This window comes from Columba livia, chromosome 2 (genome assembly GCF_036013475.1).
Source record: "Columba livia isolate bColLiv1 breed racing homer chromosome 2, bColLiv1.pat.W.v2, whole genome shotgun sequence".
Lineage (NCBI taxonomy): Eukaryota > Metazoa > Chordata > Aves > Columbiformes > Columbidae > Columba > Columba livia.
The window spans coordinates 50,749,203-50,771,073 of record NC_088603.1 but is presented as its reverse complement, the minus strand read 5'-3'; the positions used below and the strand labels follow the sequence as shown (position 1 = coordinate 50,771,073).

Below are 21,871 nucleotides of genomic sequence, written 5' to 3'. Positions count from 1 at the left end.
TACTGCTGCAGTTTCGGCCAGGTAGGAGAGTACCATAACCTATTTTTCCACTTGTTTTGGGGAATAAGTGGTAGGAAAGAAAGACAGACCTGAATGTCTAAATGCCTGTCTCATGCAGCATTAATATGTGTTTCTTTGTATTGTTCCAGGAGGTGCTAGAGCTTGCTTTCTCTATACTGTATGACTCAAGTGGCCAGTTGAATTTCATTGCTCCAGACAAGCATGAGGTAAGTCAAGTTCAGAGTACAGAAATTTCTTTGAAGCCTTCTTAGTTCCTTTCTGGCAGCAGACAGCTTTATAAGAATATAAGTGTGATCATCTTGACACAGAGTACCGGTCCACTTAAATCTGTGTCATGTCTCACAACAAACTGAAAGCAGAGGGATTAGTATGGGAGCAAAACCTGCAATTTTCATGCGTATCCCAAGCCACAGAAGGAAATTGTTTTGTATTTGTACATCATAGAGCACATGGGATCCAAATTAAAGATCAGTATTTCAAAGCCCTGCTGAAATAAGAGCCAAAAGTAAGAGAAAGAGGAGAGCTTGGGCAGACCACAGATCTTGCTCACCATTTCCTCGTGTAATAAGGATTTCTCTTGGTCTGCTCTACTGTAGACACTGAAAAATTCTGCTGTGTGTTCATTTAAGTGACGTTTGGTTCAACACTGATGATTTATACAGCCAAGCTTTCAAAGAATCACTGCCGTTCTCTGCTCAGCTTGACGATGCCAGCAAAATCAGGGGAGGTTATGCCATCGTTGGGTCTTAGTTTTAACCAAAGGTTTGTGTTCTCCAGAATGGCATATCCCATTATTCTTAGTTTCACATTGCTTAAGGCCATTAATGACAGGTGATTATAGAAGGTCCTCTTAATTGTATTTCCACAGGATAGCATTTTGCAATGGGTCTCACTTGTATAAAGACAATGTAAATACCAATAGCAAGGCAAAGTGACAGTCCCTTCCCTGCTCTTGAAAACACAAGGAAGCAAACAACATTATTGCCTTTTGCAAGTTGGTGGAACTAATTTACCTAATTATGTGGAAGCACTGGATGTGTTTCTCTCAAAGAACTTCCAAGTAAAGATTTAGCAGAATGCACTATATGAAAAAAAAAAAAAAAAAGAAAGAAAGAAAGAAAGAAGTTTTTCTTTCTTATTTCTAAAGCAACAAGAATTAGTGTTCCATTTGCACACTTCTTATTTAGTGGTATGACATGTGGTCCGAGTTCAGGGCACTGCATTAAGGTGATGAAACACAGAAGATTGCATTAAACTGCATTATACTGTAGTGTATTAAAGTGCATGAAATTGCTTTACAAGTGAAGTGTATTTACTTACACAGCTCCAACATTTGCAATTCTGGATTATAACTTTCAAATAAATGTTAATTTTAGGAGCGGAAATAAGATTATGCTCATTTGTGTTTTCCTGGGGATTAATAGTTGAGTGTCGTTTTCAAGTACATTAATTCCAAAGAAAGACTTGCCGGTCAGTTTTGATCTAAGTAGCAATAGCTTCCCAGCCATAATGTGCCATTAGAGCTGTAGGTCTAAGCAAAGCATGATTGTCTTCCTCCTCTGAATTGAAAATATGTCAGATGCTTTCTGATATAAATTCTACAGAAACTGAATTCTAGACTGTTAGAGCTCATAAGAGCAAATAGCCATGAAAATCAGCAATTTTTTCAGCCAATAGTATCTCAAATATAGCCTATAGCAACATGTGTATTTTAATGGTCTAAATCAGGGGGTGTCAAACTCATTTTCACTGAGGCCACATCAGCCTTGCAGTTGCCTTCAAAGGGCCGAATGTAATTTTAGGACTGTATAAGTGCAACTACTTCTACATTTATACAATCCTAAAATTACATTTGGCCCTTTGAAAGCAACCGTGAGGCTGATGTGGCCCTTGGTGAAAATTAGTTTGACACCCCTGGTCTAAATGTTCAAAAACTGCTACTGCACCCCGCTGATGGGCAGTAGCGTTGTGAGATGCGCTAACCAAATTGCTCGTGATTGAGTTAACACACCTACTGTCTTTATTTCTCTTTTTCGTCTTGTGTGGCTTCTTTGAGCCAAAATTAATATGTTCAAATACACGGCCAGAGGCAGCAATCTCTGTTGCTATTTGACAGTTCCCAAGTGTATGTTTTCAAAAGGGCATCTCACTCCCTCTGTACTTTTCTGTGGCCTACAGAACAGTGAGTTTTAATTACAGCAAAAAGTGCAAATGTTCAGAGGAAGCACCCACAAAGAAAGGCAAGCAGCATGTTATGTCGAGGCAATCAGCTACAATGCAGGCAAGTTCAGCAGCAGAGAGAGGGATTGTGGTGTACAGGGGGGATTTCCTGAGCTGGGGAAACCCCAGGGGAGCAACCAGACCCACTAGGAGCCAGCAGCTCTCACCAGAGTGGCTGATGGGGCCTGGGCAGGACTGGGGGTAATGGCCACCACCACCTCACTCCTACAATAGATGGCCTTTGGGACCACCCCTATATCTGTTGGAGGGACAACGCAGCAGGGCATAAGCAATCCAGGAGTTTCCTGAAATGCATTGATGATTATTTCCTTCTCCAAATGATAGAAGAGCCAACAAAGAGAGGTGCTATGCTGGACCTTGTTCTCACCAACAAGGAGGTGCTGGTAGGGAATGTGAAGCTCAAGGGCAGCCTTGGCTGCAGTGACCATAAAATGGTGAGTTTAGGATTCTTAGGGCAGAGAGGAAGGCACCCATCAAGCTCACTGCCCTGGACTTCAGGAGAGAAGACTTTGGCCTCTTCAGGGATCTGCTTGGTAGACTACCATGAGATAAAGCCCTGGAGAGAAGACAAACCCAAGAAAGATGGTTGATATTCAAGGATCATCTCTGTCAAGCTCAGGAGTAATGCATCCCAACAGAGAAGAAGTCAAACAAAAACACCACAAGACCTGCATTGATGAGCAAGGAGCTACTGGACAAACTCAAACACAGAAAGGAAACCTACAGAGGGTGGAAGCAAGGACAGGTAGCCTGAGAGGAACATAGAGAAATTGTCCAAGCAGCCAGGGATCAGGTTAGGAAAGCTAAAGCCCTGACAGAATTAATTCTACCCAGAGATCTCAAGGGCAATAAGAAAAGCTTCTATGGGTACATCTATGGTAAAAGGAAGACTATGGAAAATGTGGGCATCTCTGGAAAGAAATGGGATACCTGGTTACCTGGGATATGGAGAAGGCTGAGGTACTCGACAGCTTTTTGTCCTCAGTCTTCACTGGCAAGTGCTCTCGCCACACCACCCAAGTCGCAGAAGGCAAAGGCAAGGCACTGGGAGAATGAAGAACCACTCACTGTAGGAGAAGATCAGGTTTGAGACCATTTAAATAACCTGAGATCGCACAAGTCCATGGTGACACCAAGCTGTGTTGTGCAGTCAACACCTCCCGGAGGGAAGGGATGACATCCAGAGGGATCTTGATGGGCTGGAGAGGTGGGCCCGCACAAACCTTGTGAAGTTCAAAAAGCCCAAGTGCAAGGTCCCACACATGGATCAGGGCAATTCCAAGCACAAATACAGGCTGGGTGGAGAATGGATTGAGAGCAGCCCTGAGGAGAAGGACTTGGAGTGTTGGTTGATGAGGAGCTCAGTATGACACAGCAATGTACACTTGCAGCCCAGAAAACGAACTGTATCCTGGGCTGCATCAAAAGAAGTGTGACCAGCAGGTCAAGGGTGGTGATATTTTCCCTCTACTCCACTCTTATGAGACCTCAGAGGAGGGCCACAAAGGTGATCAGAGTGCTGGAGCACCTCCCCATGAAGACAGGCTGAGAGAGTTAGGGTTGTTCAGCCTGGAGAAGAGAAGTCTCCAGGGACACCTTATAGAAGCTTTCCAATACCTAAAGGGGACATACAAAAAAAGCTGGAGAGAGACTTTTCACAAGGATGTGTAGTGACAGGACAAGGGGTAATGGCTTTAAAATGAAAGAGGGTGGATTTAGAGTAGACATAAGGAAAAAAATCTTCGCCATGAGGGTGGTGAGGCACAGGTTGCCCAGAGAAGCTGTGGATGCCCCATCCCTGGAAGTGTTCATGGCCAAGCTGGATGGTACTTTGAGCAACCAGGTCTGGTGAAGGTTCCCCTGCCCATGGCAGCAGTGTTGGAACTAGGTGATTCTGTGAAGCCCGTGACTCTTCATCAAAATAACTCAGGTGCATGTCAATAGAAGCTTAGCAGCATTGTCAGCTTGGGAGATGTGGTGGGTGACATCTCAAGATTTAGAAGGCTTTGTGTGAAGCATCAGGAATGATGTTAGTACGTGACAATTTCAGGTCAGACTTACAGGTTTTTTCAAGCACTTCTACAGTCCTCGTGATTGTAGAGTGATGTCTGAATGTGGTAATTGAGTGTGTCCTAAAACCAAAAATTGAATGAGGATGATAGGATGATTCAGGTTGTAAGGGAGATTGGGGGCGTTCCCTGTCTGACCTCCTGCTCAAAGCAGGTCAGTGATGTACTCAGACCAGGATGCTCGAGGCTGCATCCAGGTGGATGAAGCCTGCACAACTTTTCTGGTTGTCTGGTTCCACTGACTTGACTCCCAAGGTGTTTCTTTATTAAAAATCTCATTACTGAACTAATATCATTGAGATTTGGACCTCATTTTTACACACTTAAATTTGGCGATACCTTTAACCATCTGTTGGAGCTTCTTGCCAGCCAGAGCATTCAGCACTGTGAGATCACTCCACCGTATTTGTTTTTCATTTAAATAATAATAGCTGGTTTCAGCTACATAGCAAAAAGGTGGATTAATCTTATCCTTGATTTTTGACAGAGAAACTGATGAGGGAGGCTATAATTAGGTTTCATTGGAGTTTTATGAAAATGAATCTGTAGTAAATTAATTTTTCAGTGGCTATTAGTCTGTTTTGCATATTAAAAAGAAAAAAGCTTCTGAATTAATGCCTCTGTTTTTCCACCATCTCATTAGGATTTCTCTCTGCTCAAAATGTACAGGAGTTTAATTAGATGCACTTGCCAACGTGGAGATTAGAGAGGAAGCCCCTTTTCCAGGCCATTGCACTCATCAGAATTGTGGCCAGAATTTGGTTTCTGTGGGCCTTGGATGGGTTATATCTGGAAGAGAAGTGTGGTTCTGCTTTCTGGCTCACTGAGATTCCTCCCCAGAGAAAGCGCTGGCCATACTCACTGAGCAGTGATGGACGATTTATGTCAGGGGCTGCATCTGTTGAATGAATGCTCTGTGCTTTTGTAACCTGAGCAGAGCACTTTCCTTTTCTGTTCCTTTTTCTCAAAGTGAATTCTGGGAAATCTTTCCAATGAAAGCTTTCAAGTCGATCATAAAAAATTACAGGCTGTTCAAAAATAATTACATTTCTAGGATAGCTTTTTTTCTTTCGCTGATATTCCATGGACACTCCACAAAACTTGCACACTTTAAAATCCTTCAGTGAGACACTTTGAGAGCCTACAATAGGCAGGCTAAGTTGTTTCTTTAGTACTTGTTAGCAGGGAAATCTGAACCCTAAGGTCTCTTCTATACAGCTAATCTTGTATGAAAGTTGCGGCTTGGCTTACCAACACCCTGGGTGACATCCTAGCTCCGCTACTGTTCTGTTACTGTCTTAAATGAGTCACATTTCACTTTGAGTGTTGAAGTGGGTTAACCATCCTATTTTAAAAATATGCCCTTTTTCTGGATCAAGACATCCCAAGAGGGGGTTTTCTCTCTCTTAAAAATAATCTTCATTTCTGCTGTAGCATGCAGTCAGCCACGGCTATCTTTAAACTTGGTGGTATCACATAGCAAATGGTCAGCTAAATTTAAAATCCATTTTTTTGGCACAAAAACTAGCAGAAGTATTTGCAAGATAAAAATGAAGATACAGCTGATTTGATTTTTCTCCTGCAAACTAGAACACGAGTTCATCATTGAAATCTATTTTTGAGATGATAGCATTTGAGTACTTCTGTTCATAGTTGAATAAATGGCTTGTAGTAATAAATGGAAGTGACTTAATTGATAGAAGTTGACTCTAGATTACCAGTCTCCCTTGCTTTTTTTACTTATTCTAAATGGTTATTCAGCCCATGTTCATCTCAAGCTGTCAGCTCTTGGGAAAGATGGCATCTCCTATTAGGAAAAACAGTAAGGAAAGGGTTTTAGAAGCCAGTTCAGCATTTGTTGCACTTATTACACCAGGTAACTTGGCATTTTATTTTCATGAAAGACACAGCATTGGTTGACTCTATAGTTTTCACAATATGTTATTTTGTGTAAAATAGTGGTAAAGGAGGCATAGATATTTGAGAACCTATCTTTGTGTAAGTCAATTGATACCACTTAATTTATAGGAAAGACACCACGATAAAACTAGGTAGTTACACAAAGAGTCAAGAAGGTTTTTGGGTTGGATCCAGTTTACCTAACTTGGCTGTCTTGGAATTAGAAGTTTGGTGTAAGATAATCGGGCTCTTTCTGTAAGTATTGGAGAAAGAGAAAGAGAGGGGTGAAGGAAGTACCTCCAGGGGTTCATTGTCCTAAGTCAGGTAATATCCTTTCTCCCATAACTATTAAAGAATATTCAACAAGAAGTCTGGAGGAGATACCTAACTATCAAACAATTACACGTTGTAATTTCTTCCCATTTTTAGCAAATCATTTTGTCCATTTTCTGAGCCATTCAGTGGAACACGCCTTCTTCGTGATACGAGCTAATAAAATGAATCAACCTCATTTTAGGTCTCTTCACAAGTCCCCGCAGGAGCAGTAGCTGTAGAGGACCAGGGCAGACAAGCAGTTTGTGTACGGAAAGTCTGTTAATGACAGTTTTTCTCTTTTCCCTGTGTAGTACTGTGTATGGACCGATGGGCTGAACGCCCTCCTTGGGAAGGATATGTTGAGTGACCTAACGCGGAATGACTTAGACACGCTGCTCAGCATGGAGATAAAGCTACGCCTCCTTGACTTGGAAAACATACAGATCCCAGATGCTCCACCACCTATTCCAAAGGAGCCCAGCAACTATGACTTTGTTTATGACTGTAACTGAGGCTGCCACTGAAACTTGCTTTGAAACTGGAAATATTATAACTGGAGAGATATTAAAAAAAAAAAACAAAGGAAGAGTGTGAGGAAAAAAGAAACCCACTTGTGCACCTTGGATTTTGGCTTTGGGGAGGGGTGTAGAAATATTTGCGTTCCTCCCTGTTCTCTGCATCCCTTCCTTCCCCATTCCCATCTTCCCCACTGCTCATCCAAATCCACATTGCTTTAATTAACTTGTAATTGCAGGCCGTTGGCCTTGCTTAAGGCAAAGACTGCCACTAAGAAGCACCCTCCCGAGGACTTTTTTTTACATTTTTAATACTGGAATAGACATCCTTAAGTAAAGGACGATGTTACCAAACTGCATGCCTGTGAAACCCACTCGGCAGGGCAGAGGCTTTAACTGGAAGGAAGGGGGAGGTAGGGAGCAGAAGCAGCTACTCTAAGCAGAAGATTTCCCCAAGAGTCTGCTCACAACTGAATCCAATGCCATGATGAAAATCGTTAACTGCTTCCCAGTGCTTGCGCCATTCGTCACTGTCATTATTCTTCCAACCCATCTCAGCTCTTGCCACCAGCCTTCACCCAACTGATCGGCTCCCAGAACAGAAAGTCTGCAGATTTTTGCTGTACCATACGCTGCAACAGCTTTTAACTTCTTCTCCTCTCAGCTCTTAAGTAGCCCCACACTAGCAGATCACTCGCACAAACTGTGTATGAAGCCACTGGTGTGTCACGTCCCTATAGCATTCCCTAAGCCTCGGTTGCCTCTAAAATTGGCTTGTTGCTATTCAAAGTGATTTTTACTTTCTCAGTCCAAAGTTCAACAGTAACTCCCACGAATTAATTACAACTGCCAAACATCCAGGTTTACATTGTTGTCATTGCTACAGTGTTATGAATTTGCAAGGGATTTTTTTATTTGTACGGGTCCTAATATTTTTATTTTATTTTGCCAAACAAATATATTTAATGAAAACTAATTTCATTGTGAGTACTTTTGGGGGACAATATTTTTACTTAATTTCCGTTTGGAACATTTGCCCTGAAGGGAAAAAATATTTCCCTTCGACTTCACTGTTGAATAAAAATCTGAGTTGTGATGATTCTTGGAACTTGATTTTTCTTCTGAATTTGTCTTTTATTCTTTATGTTTCCTAGCAATTCTGACATGTTTGGTACAAAGAGGAGAGGGAAAGGTGTACCCTTTCTTATCTGCATCTGATTTAATATACTTATTAGTTTGTTTGTGGTTACAAGGATGAGATGCATCCAGAGATCATGGGTCCATGAGTCTTCCTTTGAGAAGGACTGTATGTGAAATCCAAAATCACAGCATACTGATGTGATCATGGTCAATTTAAGGCTGCTGCCTTTACCATGTTTTCTGGAGCAACTGTGTTCCTGTTCCATTGTTGTGTTCCACCTCCTCCATTGAGGGTGTGTCTGGCTAGATTTCCTCTCTCCTCATGTTCTTCTAGGTATTTCTCTAAGTTCTGTATCTCTTACTCCAAAAGTGCTGGGTCTAGATCTAGAGCAACCTGCCAGCCCTTTCCCTCCTACTGCACAAGCTGAAGTCAGATGTTTATTTGTGCGAGTTCCTCTCCTACTCAGACCCAGCTGAAGATGACTTTGGAGGGGTTGTATCAGAGATTGTGCTAGTGAGAAACCTAGAGGGTGGTTCCAGTTTAGACAGATGCAGAAGACCTCAGCTGAGGTGACCTTTACTCCATCCAGCTGTCTCTAGGGCAAATGTCCTGAATGACCTCACATCAGGTAAGGAGAGAAACAATGTCCTGCAGGTGCAACCAAAGGAGGATGAGGAGCATGTGTGAATTCAAGCATGAGGGTCCCAAGGAAAGTGCCTTCCTGAAGCTGTGTGTGCAGTATTCCATGAATGCCTTGGTCTAAAAAGGAGATGTAAGTTGGTTTGGGTAGTAATGCGTGGTACAGTAAGGATAAAAGGAGACTCTTGAGGTAAACACTGGAGTTTACAGTGGACTGTGGCCTGAGAGAAGATTCAGTCTAAATGAGAACAGGGATATACAACGTGAGGTGCAGGAGTTCGAGATGTTTTATTCTCCAGAGAGCCTTATGAGACTATAGCACAGGTTGTCAGGTGTCCAGGAAGGAGTGGGAGCAAAGGCACTGACTGCCACAGGGGATTTTAGAGGGGTCCTGGGGGTGGGGGAGCGAGTTAGGAACATGTTTCTTTACAAGGCACTGATTCTGCCTCTTGTCTGTGTGAAAGACAAGACTCGGAGCAGAACTGAGAATCTGAGTTGTTTTATTAATCTTCCTGACCCAGCTGGATGGCTTGGCTGTGCATAACCTTTGCTTTTTATTTACAGACTGCAGAATGCAAGCTTCAGATGGGTATTGGTTGTTGTCAAAAGAAACACCTTTCACTCCCCAGTGATAAGAGCCAAAGGCTGCTGGCTCAGAGGCAATCCGGAGCAGTGATCTTAGCAGGTAGGCGTCTGTGTGACAATCAGAAAGGAGCAAACAAAAACCCTCTTCCAGGGGACAACTTGAGCAGGAAGGAAAGGTTAGACTTGCCTCCCTCGCTAAGGTGAGTGCCCTAAATTGCACACCAAGAGCCCCCGGGGAAGTGGTGGGGGAAGAGCTGGCAACCCAGCCCTCTGTTTTTACCAACACCTCCTGCCCATTGGCATTACACCGAGGCACATTGACACCACACGGGCAGCATGGGGCTCCTGAGCGTGAAATGGTGGCAGCTGCCTCCTCCTTACACCCCTCGCAGCCCTGCCTTACAGGAGCCCCATCTCCTCACGTGGCCCAGCTCTTTCTGTGGGTTATGCATTGTGTGGGATGGTCACATGAGCAGGCATGCTAAATTTTTCTCAACCCCCCCCCACCCCACATGTCCCACCCTGCCATGAGAAAGAAGAGGCTGGAGCGATGCGTTGGTGTAATAGCCTATGCAGCTATTTTAAAAGCACTCCCACAGCAACGTGAAGGGTCATGGTGCAAACAAGAATCCTGCCTTCAGTCTCTACAGCTGTCATACAGGCTGGATTCACCATTATGAAATTAAAAAAAAAAAAAAAGTTTAATGATGAACAAGTACCCTGCTGCTTCCCATTCATTTAAAAAAAATGAGAATGAAAATGGCAAATTCATTTGCTGTTGTGTGTTCCGGAAAAGCTTTTAAGGCTTCATGTTCAAGAAGCTGCAGCAGGAAAAAAAATAGTTATTGAAGTTTCTTGTATAATTTCAAAACATTAAGTGGGTAATTGCTTGTAAAAGCCATAAAGGGGAGAGGGAATTAAAAAAATAATCAGTCTAATTTTAGCTCCTGTTTTTGAAATGACTTTGCTTTTGAAAGTGTATATATTCTTTTACCAGAAAACTTGAATCATGAAAAATATATACCTTCTTAAGTCAACTGCATGCCCTGCTTGTAAGGACAAGGAGAAGAACAGCACTGCCAAGTAATCCAGCACAAAAGCAAGCTATATGTCAGAGAAAGAGTTTGCACTCTGGGCTTTCATTACTGCTTTTCAGAAGCAATTCCTTTTTCCAGTATGGAGAACTCTTACAACTTGCAGGGAAAAAAAACATTCTTTTGCAAAGAGGCAGGTGGGTGATGACTGTCTTCTGGGTTGCAAAATGACCGTGCAAGATCCTGATTAATTTATTTGCGAAACCCTCCTCTCATGTCTTCAAGCCCTACCCAGGATTGCATTTTGCTTGCCCAGGGTCCTTGTTACCAACACTTGTTTCCCATTAATAGTCCCTGGTAACGCAGGCATGGCACAAGTATGTAGGAATGTGAAGGCTTTTATGGAAATCTGGTGGGATCCACTGTCTGGAACAAATCCCTGTCTTCTCTGGCTGAGCCACATGGGATCCCTGTATGCCTGCAGCAGCCCTGTAGCCCCCCGACTGTGATCACACAGGCTCTGGCCACTGAACAGCTCTTAAAAGAGGGAAGGATGAAAAGGGAGGAGAAACAAAACCCCCCCTTGGCAGAGTGAGACACGAAGAGAGGGGCATGGGCACGAAATTCCCCTGAACACTGGTCTGCTTTTCGGTTGTTTGTCATTGCATTGGACTGCGATGATGAGGGGTAGCTCAGATGCATCCAGCTCTGCAGTGGTGCTAGCTGTTAATCCTGAGCAATAACCAGCCATGGAAGGTGTTGGGAGTAGGAGGACACTCTTGTCCTGCCATATCCCTTCCTTTCTTCTTGGTGCTGCTGCTGCACTGACAAGTAAATGCCAGGAGCTTCACTATCATGTGAAAGTCATTCATCTAAGGAGCATAATAAGATCAATGTGAGATTTTTACCCCCTTCTTGTTTCATTCTTCTTGAGAATTAAAAAAAAAAAAAAAAAATCTAGCCCTTAAATCTAGCCCTTACTGACCTCGGGATATCTTAGCTGTCAGAAACAAGCCTGGAATACTAAGCATCTGACATAAGAAAGCCCTTCCCCTTACAGCAGCATCAAGGAACTGTAAGTGGAAAGGATTTCCCACAACCTCTGCATGCTGCTGAGGGTAAAATCCCTGCAAACTCTGGAAGACTTTTGTAGGACAGAGTTTTTGTCACTGATAGCTGATTGAGCTGTCATTGCCTTCCCCAGAGCTTGCTAAATCACGATGAGGCTCGATCAGTGCTCCCTCCCTCCCTAGATTATAATTATATTTGAATATTAAGCATCCACCTGGCTTACACAAGTTGCCTGATTAACAAAGCACTTACATTTGTCCCCATGCAGCAAAAGAGGTTTCATTTCATTTTGATAAACAGACCTAAATTTGGGTGGGTGCTTGTAGACCTGGCTGGATCAGGGCCTGTGTGAGCAGAAAGTCAATTTTACTTGTTACTGAGGTTTTGCTACATGCTTGGAGGCGATGCAAGTAATGACTTTTCTGTCTGATGTGTAATTGGATTGGGTACCACTGATTACTTCAGGAGGTCTGATTATTCAGTGTCACTCCATCTGCTTCATGTATCTTTAGGAATTGCACAAAGGTAAAAGGCTTGAAAGGGGAACGCTTTCTGCATGAAATCAGGCTGAAACTTGCGAGGAGAGTGGTATCACAAGCACAAGTTTGTTAGGGCTGGATGAGGTATAAAATGGATGTTGGAAGAACAGTGAACTTTTATACCAAGGTGATTTCAAAGTGCTGATTCAGGGAGTGCTGTCCTGTAGCAGCCTCATGAGAGCAAGGTTAGAAAGAACTGGAGGTAGTTTCAAACTCATTTAGTAACATGTACTTACATTTTATTTTCACTTCTAGCTGGGAGGCCTTGAAGGTCTCTGAAGAGCAGAGCTGGTCTGCTGATGCTTAGCTTGCAGAGACGTGAGTAGGACAAAGGAACCATTTGATTTGCCATCCTTCTCCAAGTGGAGAGGTTGCTGTTGGAAGCAGAAGAGTTTTCTGAACTGATTTGCTTTTTCAACAGAGAATTTCTCCGTTTTACTGTAGCCACCTTGGAGAGGTGCTATGTGGAGAACAGTAGTTGTTGTGGGTTTATATGATCTTGGAAGAGCCAGACTAGCCTCCTCATGTTGGGAGGCTTACCCAAAGCCTCTCTCATCCTGTTTGCCTCGTGTTTATGGACCATTTAGTGTAAGATGTGACTTATGGGACAGGCACAAAGCTGGGGGACCCAGTGCTGCCTGTTCCAAGCAGGATCCTAGCCTTGAGTTTCAGCTCAGGGTATGGACACAAGACAAGCAGTGCATATAGAGGGTGAGAGGGAATAGAGACACCTGATATAATTTTGCCAAGGGTGCAGCCAAGGGCAGACTTTCTTTCATGTGACACTTAAGGATGTGTCTTGAAGGACTTCATTTCAATTGTCATTAGAGGATTTTGCAGCCTGATTGAGCACTGCAGTTAAACTCTCCCTTGATGAAACCTCGTGAGTCTAATTTTAATCTTGTAGGCAACATGATGTTCAGCCTAAAGTGATTATGTTTTGGGACTCCTCTGGGCTGTCGTGAGGGGGAGGGAGGCTGGTTGTCTTTTGTTTAATAGGAGGCAGCAATTTTTTTTAGGAGGTGCGTCTGTATTCTCTCAGTTTCTCTTGAAATGCCGCAGAATTAATATCCCCTTCCCACTCACCTTCCCCAGGGGGCAAAGGCACCCTGGAGATCTTTGCCACACAGAGGTGGGAGGCTGAGCCTGCAGGACTTCATTCCCTGCCAATTAGCAGGGAATTTGTTGTGTAGGGGTATTATAGTTTTTGAAGAAATCAGGAAAAGTAATGTGAAATCTGCCAGGCTTCGAAAAAAAAGTTTTCCATAAATGCTTAAAATGAGGACACTGAGACTATGAGCACGATATGTCGTGCGAAGCTGCTGACTGCTTGCATCTTTCCCAGAGGAAAGTGGCTCATCCACAGGGTTTTCCCAGCACAGTTCCCCCCTTTCCTCCCCAGGCAGCATAAGCCTGGTGCACTTGAAAAGCCTGGAGATGCAAGTGGGGAATCATGTGAAAGGTTTCTCTGCCAGGACTATGACATTTAAAGAGTGCCAGTAGGATTATTTTGGCTTTTTTTCACTCGCACTGGTCCCTTTGCACATATTGCTTGACTCGCGATACCCTCTGTCAGTCTTTGACCTTTCTCAAAGTCCTGGGTTCCCCCTTTCTGTCCCCATCCCAGGGTGGGTGTAGTGATACCTTACACCACAGGTGTCAAACAAACATAGGCCAGATCCTGCCCCCCTCGTTTTATCCGGCCTGGCACTTACTCGCCAGTAGCACCGAGCTCCTTGTCCCCAGGCTCCTGCCACCACGCTAGTCAGGTGTGCAGTGAGTGTGATATGCATGTTATGCTGCAGGAGCAGGAGGACAGTGGGAGCTGTGGCCGTAGCTACAGGAGAGTGGTGAGCCTGTGTAAGAAGACTAATAGGTGAGACTGATGGGGGACACTGATAACTGCCTTGGGGCACTGAAAGACAAGAATTACCTGGGATGGGGATGGTGGAATAAGGAGGCTGCTCCTCATGGGGGGTGATAAAAGGAGAATTATCAGTAGGCATGTCTATCCCCAAAGGAACATTCTTCTTATTCCACCATGGAAGAATGAGAATGTTTGTGGCAGGGAATGGCATTAAGGATGATGTTGCTGTCTAAGGATTTGGCAATGGGAGAATAACCAGAATGTTACTGGGATAGAGGGAGGGGGAGAATTGATGGAGAAAGCGTGATTGCTGCTTATGGGGAAGGGGGTTTGAAGGAAAGGTGAGCCTGTGTGAGAGGGCCTGACTATTATTTAACCTGGTCCTAAAGGGTATCTTGGTCTTTTACTTAGGTGGCACACCATAACATCTTTGGTGGAAAAATTTGAATCCCAAAATGTCCAGTAAGAGAAAGACCAATGCAGAAGGAAGGCAATTTAATCATAGATGGGAAAGCGAATACGTGTTTGTGTTTCAAGGAGAAAAAACAGTGTGTCTTTTGTGTTATGAGACAGTGTTGATGATAAAGGAGTACAATGCACATAACTGAGTGGCAAACACAAGGCCCGCAGGCTGAATCCTAAAATTACATTCAGCATGAAGGCAGCTGTGAGGCTGATGTGGCCCCTGGTGTAAATGAGTTTGACACCCCTGCCTTACACCCATCCACCGTTTCACCAATCACAAATAGACCAAATGCAAGACAGCTAAGCCAGTTTTCATGTAAACATCCATTTCATGTGCTTAGTTCCTCATTTCCAGTACAATTTGAGGTCCATTGTAAACAGAGCTTGAGGCATTAAAATGGGCTTGCTTGTGGACGGCTTCTGCAGCATCTAATGAGGTTGTTTTCAGCCCAAGCTTTTCCTTCAATTAGGACCTTTACCGAGTTCTCCACACTGGTCATCCTAACACCTAAAAGCTTACCATTTTGGAGCCTCCAACTTCTCATTGAATCTGAAGCTCGCAGGTGGATGCAAACACACTAACACACACCTACACAGGGTACAAGTGCCTGAGATGCATTTCCCCAGAAAACCAGACTGTAACTAGCACATTTACACCTGAGCCATGTCAGATGCTCCAGTGGGCAGCATCGTGATGAGAGGGAATGGAAAAAATCAAATCTGGGAACATCCTGATGGAAACTGGCAGGTTAGTGGGGCTGCACTGGGCGGGGGGGCACATGAAGAGAGGGTTAGGGCAATGTGAATAAGCAGCCAGCCTCACCATCAAAAATACCTTACACCTACAGCCATGCTCAGGCACTAAGATGGAGTGAGGATAGCGCCTAAGAGCAGGGGACAGCAACAAATTTCTGAGCTGTGTGTGCGGGACAGTGGGTAACCAGAAAAAAGTAATGCACAAGACAAAGCAGCCTTTCTGAGGCATTATTTTAGATTTTTATTTTTAACTACAGCTATTGTGCCCAGTTGAAGTGCCCTGTTGGCAAGGGTGTGATCCATCACTGCATTTTCATCACCTTGAATCTGCTGCAAGAAACAGTGTGGGGAGAGGAGCACGGATGTGATGATGAACAGGCCAGGAAAGGGGCAGTGGAACAATCTCCCATCAGAAAATGCCACTGAAGGAAAAGTAACACACAGAAAATCTGTGAATTTAGCTGAGTCATTGATTTGGGAAGGGAAACTGAGACGATAAAATGGCCGAAACTTGCTGCTCAGATGGCTTTTGGGATGCCATGTGTCACGATTCTCCTTCTGTAAAGTATTATTGTTTCAGGGCTTGTTTTTAGTTCTAAGATTTAAAGTGCCATAGAAAGTTATAGCTGAAATAAAATGTGATTTTTTTTTTTTATTTTTCACTTTCTATTAGAAACTGTATCGCTTTATTTATTGTTTTCCCCCAAGAAAAGAAGCCACATTGCAGCAGTGTGGATACCCTCCCCCAGATCAGAAATTGTGTCTCAGAACCTTCATCACCAAACCTGCACCACCTGAGGAAGACCATCTTGCCTGCCCATGTAGCTTACTTGTAGTAAAAAGGTACACACAACAAGTCCATCAACAGTAATTCACACGGAATAAATTGCAGTATTTTCACCCAAATATATTTATGACAAGATGATTGGATGAAAAAAGCAGTCCAAGCCCCCAACTTTTGCTGCATATGAAGGACCGGCCACAGCCATGAATCAAAACTGTGGTCTTGGGGAAAAAGAAAAAGGACATCCAGCAGCAATTCCCTTAATTGTTTGATTTGGTTTTCATCAAACCTGAGTCACTTTTAAATTCCCCATGTTTGGGAGGCCTCTCATCAATGGGCTTCTGAAGACAGGTTCCTGAATCAAGCTGGTCAGTCTTGTGACAGGCAAGTATTCATTCAGATCACCTTGGCTGGAAAAAAAAAAAGTAAGTGTTGTGCATTTAATATATTTGTTAATGCGGAGCAAATAAACACAGTCAGCAGTGACGCTATGGTCAGCCTGGACCTGAGCACTCACTCGCGCTCCACGGCCATGTGAGGTGTCCCATCTACCCCAAGATGGGCACCAAAGCACCTGCTGTGCCAGGAAAGCCCTCACCAACAGGGAAATGCTGCCTGCAATTTTCTAGTGCTTTCCACAGGGTAGTTTCCCAGAGGTTTGTTCAAAGAGAAGCAAGCCTGTCAAGCAGACAGGAGGTGTAGCGGGGGGATCACTTTCTTCTCCCATTTTGATGAAGCTTGATAGAACCTTGATGCTGAGTTTTGCAGGGACTGAGCGGCGTATTGGTATAACAGCACTGCAGGACCTTACAAAACTGATCTCCCCAAGCAGAGGCACTGGTGGGTGATTTAGCACTGTGTCTGGCTGGAGGGATGCTCCAGAGGAGGTGGTATGAGTGGCTTTGCACCATCTGATATTTATATAGGATATTAAGCTACTGGAGAGTGTCCTGAGGAGGGCCATGAAATTGTTGAAGGATTTAGACTGGAAGCCATATGACAAGTACCTAAAGTCACTCAGTTTGTTCAGCCTGGATGAGAGGAGACTGAGGTGAGACCTTATCACGGTCTACAGCTTCCTCACAAGGGGAGGAGGAAGAAGAGGAGGAGCAGGCTCTGATCTCTTCTCTCTGGAGACCAATGACAGAACGCAAGGGAATAGCAAGAGGATGTGTCAGGGGAGCAAGGGAAGCAATGGGCCACAGCAGCTTTGTGCTACTGCTTTCTGATCAGGAGAGCACCTCTGAAAAACTCTCTGCAGTCTCTCTTGTGGGCAGTTAGTCTGGCCCCTATGTCTTGTGTGCTTCACCTGAGTTGAGCTGGTAGAAGTGAGGATGTGCATCTGTGCTCTTGGTAATCTGCTTAGAACTTCTCAGATTTTTTCTGCTATAACATGTCAGATGTTCCAGGGGAGGTTTAGGTTGGACATTAGGAAAAGGTTCTTCACCCAGAGGGTGGTGCAGCACTGGAACGGGCTCCCCAGAGAGGTGTCATGGCCCCAAGCCTGACAGTGTTCAAGAAGAGACTGGACAACGCCCTCAGACACATGGTGTGAATTTTGGGGTTGTCGTATGCAGGGACAGGAGTTCGACTCGATGATCCTTGTGGATCCCTTCCAACTCAGGACATTCTATGGTTCTATGATCTACCTGGTGCACTGATTCCTCCGCGAGGGCAGAAAAAGGGCACTTTGCCTTGCAGGAGCCACCCTCAGACACCTGATCACTCCCTGCTCGTGCTGCTGAGTGGGGCTGATGTCTAGGAAAGTCAACTCAGGAGGAGCAAATGATTCCTGCTGCTCTCAGCATCCCCATGCTGTGTGAGCCCCACTAACCTGGTGCTGGATCCAGGAGCCCAAAGGTGGATCATTCAGACCCCGGCCTTGCTGGATGGCACTGAAGTTGTGCTTACCATGCTGTCAAGAGAAGGAAAGCACAACTACAACTGCCTGGTTGGCCAAGCTCCTGATGGAAATTAATACTGCTGCTCAGACCATCTCGTCTTAATAATGGCAGATCAGGGCACCCAAGATGGTATAGGAGTACAATTTTATGCTGTGTATTGGAAAAGAAAAAAATTATGGTACAGTGAGATGAGAACTTGTAGGTGCACCTCATTTGTTAATGGACTTGTAATTCTCTTGCTGACACATTAGCACATTAAAAAGGCATTTTCCAGGCTCTTGAACATGTCAGCGAAGGTCCATTTCCATCATTTTCCCAGCCCACTGACATGGACTCCTGTGGGCAACCATCCGTGTCTCCCAGACAGTTTGGTAATGCGCCGTGTCCTCTCCATGCCCCACCCCCGGCTTTTACGTTTGGATGAAGCTATAGCCCTATGGCAGAGTTGTCTAACATGAACCAGAAATACAGCACCAGGAATTGTTTGGTATAGGATGTACCCAGATGCCCACACCTCAGCGGAAGATGTTGAACGTTGTTTCCCTTACTGCTGTGGTGAGGAGTTGAGCCAGGCTGTAATTTACTCCTGAAATACCCTGGCGTGAAAAACAGAAGTTAATCTTTTTTGGGAGATAGGTATGCTTATCTTCGAAGAAAAGAACTGCATTAGTAAAGTAACAGAGGGATTTGATTCTACTGTTGCAACAAAGATAATAAATATTCATTTCTGAAAGACAGAGGTGGATGTGAGGATGATAAAACAGGTGTGCAAGACCCGAGTGACAGGTGCTGAATAACTCATGAGGAGGATCCTGGGATTTAGTTATGGCATCAAGAAATTTAATGTCCTGCAAGAGCCGTTCCCTGCAAACAGAGAGAATAAGGTCTGTTCTGTCCCAGCGATTCCCCCTGGTATGAACACAAAGAATAGCTCCCAGCAGCCCGTCACTCTCTGGACAAAAGCAGGATTAATGATAGTGTTTCACATTGGCCTTTACCCTACCTGCCTCATTGTGGTCTGAACCTCCTGGGGATGGGAAGGTCGTATTAATTAATTCTCTTAATTCAAGCACATGTAACTGATTTATATGCCGTCTAGGGCCTGATCCTGCAGGGCATCAGCTGACTTTGGGAAGGCACACAGCTTTCCAAATCCCCAGCAGAAGGGAATCACTGCTGCAAAATAAGCAGCAAGGGTATTTAGGAAACCTGTACTGGTGTTTCACCAGTGTAGCTAATACATGGCATTTGTTGCTTATCAGTGCTGCAGATTCAGCTCAGCCAAAATTCACTTTCTGGGGACAGCTGCATGTTTGGTTTCATTCATGGGCGAAACACAGTCTGGAAGAAGATGGGAGAAAACAGTGTTGGGAAGAGCATAGGATTTCACTGCTCGAGGATGCAAAGGATTAGTTGTCCTTCTCATCAGGGGAAGGAGAGATGTGGCTGTTTGGCAAGTGCTTAAGCTGGTCCCCACCAACTGCTCTTTCATCTCAGTGTGCCCTGTTCCCAGACCCGCTGCAGTGACCAGCCTGCTGCTAATGCAGGAAACAACTCGTCCCAGGGACAGTTCTAGCAAGTGCATGCATGCCTTCTGCATGGACAGGAGCTGATGCTGTGGTCTCATTCCCCCCTCTCAGGCAGTATCCCTGTGCTGGGGGACTGAGCTAGTGGGGCCAGCAGCTGAGGTTTGGCAGTCCCTGCCCTCCCCAGACAGCCAGACCAGTAGGTATGATGGATAGGCCATTCAGCGGGTCACGGCACCTTTCCCACTCGCGTCTGAATCACCAAAGAATTAAAGTCCCCAAACAATCGGGCAGTATTTTTAAATTATAAATAACAATAAGCCCTTGTCCTGCTGAAACTGCAGCTCCTGGGCTTGTTCTACTGCTTAACCTCTCCACTGCCAGCAGGGATGAGCCCAAGTCCAGGCAAGGTCCCTCCACCCCTGCATTCACCGCTTCCCTGCAGGGATGGCCACATTCTGCCTCTTCCACCCTGGAGCATGATCCTGTCCACAGGCAAGCCCAGCAAACCTTGGCAAAGATCCTGGCAATGTGCCTTTGTGGCCAAGAAGGCCAATGGTATCCTGAGGTGCATAAGAAGAGTGTGGCCAGCAGGTTAAGGGAGATTCTCCTCCCACTCTGCCCTGATGAGGCCACATCTGGAATACTGCATCCAGTTCTGGGCTCCCCAGTTTAAGAGGGACAAGGAATTACTGGAGGGAGTACAGCAATAGGTTACAAAGATGATCATAGGTCTGGAGCATCTTTCTTATGTAGGAAAGACTGGGAGAACTGGGTCTGTTCAGCCTGGAGAAGGCTGAGAACAGGTCTTATTTATGTTTATAAATATCTCAAGGGTGGGTGTCAAGAGGATGGGACCAGACTCTTTTGAGTGGTACCAAATGATAGGCTGAGAGGCAACAGACACAGACTGAAGCACAGAAGGTTTCATCTGAATATGAGGAGAAACTTCTTTACTTCGAGGGTGATGGAGCACTGGAACAGGCTGCCCAGGGAGGTTGTGGAGTCTCCTTTTCTGGAGACATTCAAGACCTACCTGCACACATTGCTTTGTGATCTGCTCTGGGTGAACCTGCTGCAGGAAGTGGGTTGGACTGGATGATCTCCAGAGGTCCCTTCCAGTCTTAACCATTCTGTGATTCTGTGACATTTACTGGAGTAGCCGATCCCACACTGCCCATTGTCCTGACCCAGAGCCACACAACCCCTCTGCCATGACCACTGTGCCCTGGAATGGATAGCAAAGTGCCCCTTGCATCCCTCAGGGCAGTGCTTGAAGTAAACAAACAAGATTTATTTATTTTTGTCTATCTAGTGTGTGAGATAGAAGTACAAACAGCCATTAAAAATGAAAATGTTGTTATTATCACCAAAATTAACTTTTAAAACTGAGCAACACCAATCCTGTCCTCAAGTTCCTCAAATTGAAGGCTTGCTCCTTCAAATGTGCAATAAAGCATTTCAAGATTAATTGTCCTTTTGAAAACATATTTAATTTTTCCTTCCCCTTGTGTTGCAGATATGCCAAAAAACCCATGAAAGTCCTTGAATTAACTATTATGGATACATAAACTAACAGGTAGCACCTTTTTTCTTTAGTCAAAGGGCAAAATAATTTACTTCCATTTTTTTCTTTCCCTGTAAATGTGACAGAAGGAATGTCTTTCCAAATAGGAGTCTTTTCTCTCAGGAGGTATCTAGCGTGTGTGCATACGTGTATGTGTGGAGTCCTCCTTCATCAAAAATATACAGTAATTTTGCCTGTCTCACTGCCCTTCTCTAAAAATGCTGAAAAGACATACTTATTTTGCAGCAGTGTTGCTCTGAGGTACGCCCCAAGTGCCTGAAACAGAAGCAAGCAGCTTTAAGAAATGACGAAAACCTTAGATACCCATGTGCAGTGAAAATGAACCGTCGGGACAAATACAGTAAGTGGCTTCTGTTGGAGTGGTTATTCTGTCTCGGAAATGCCTTAGGAGAGAGCTTCGATGTGAGTGGAAGCTTTGAACATGAATGCCTTTGGACAGTTGGCAGTGGAGAGGCAGTCAGCACCACTGAAAAGGCAGAGGACCCACCAGTCGTGCCCTGAAGGCCAAGTGTTACCATCTGAGTGTCGACACTACGCCAAGGGGAGCAAAGTCTGAAGTCAAGGTGAGAATGGAAAGAATCCATAACATATTTACTTTATAAGCAGTGTCAATTAGCAGGTCAAATTTTAGTGTCTGAAGTCTCGGGTCAGGGTACCCTAGAAGGCCGTATTTTAAAATTTGACAGATTTGGGGGGGGGGGGGAGGGGGCAGGAACAGCTGGCTATGCTTCCTATTGCAAATCCAAAACACCACTTCATACAGGCTGTAAATGGAGCATGTTCTGCTTTATCTTACTGAGAGGAAGGAAATTATTCATTTTTACTTGGGTACCATAATCTCCCACCATCAGGCAAGCTTTCCTGGCCAGGCTGGATGAAGCTCTGAGTAACCTGATCTAGTTGAAGGTGTCC

The 21,871-nt window shown here is 44.6% G+C and overlaps 1 protein-coding gene across 11 annotated transcripts in view; it reads left to right on the top strand.

Annotated features, from left to right (window-relative positions):
• ELMO1 (engulfment and cell motility 1) overlaps nucleotides 1–8,173 on the top strand; it is a 315,282-nt gene extending 307,109 nt beyond the window's left edge. For all 11 annotated transcript variants that reach the window (XM_065051841.1, XM_065051834.1, XM_065051836.1 and 8 more), the window contains 2 exons: nucleotides 150–227; nucleotides 6,857–8,173. In XM_065051841.1, the coding sequence (XP_064907913.1) occupies nucleotides 150–227; nucleotides 6,857–7,057 (279 nt within the window). In that variant the 3' untranslated portion in view covers nucleotides 7,058–8,173. The remainder of the gene's footprint in view (nucleotides 1–149; nucleotides 228–6,856) is intronic.
• The last annotated feature ends 13,698 nt before the right edge of the window (nucleotides 8,174–21,871 follow it).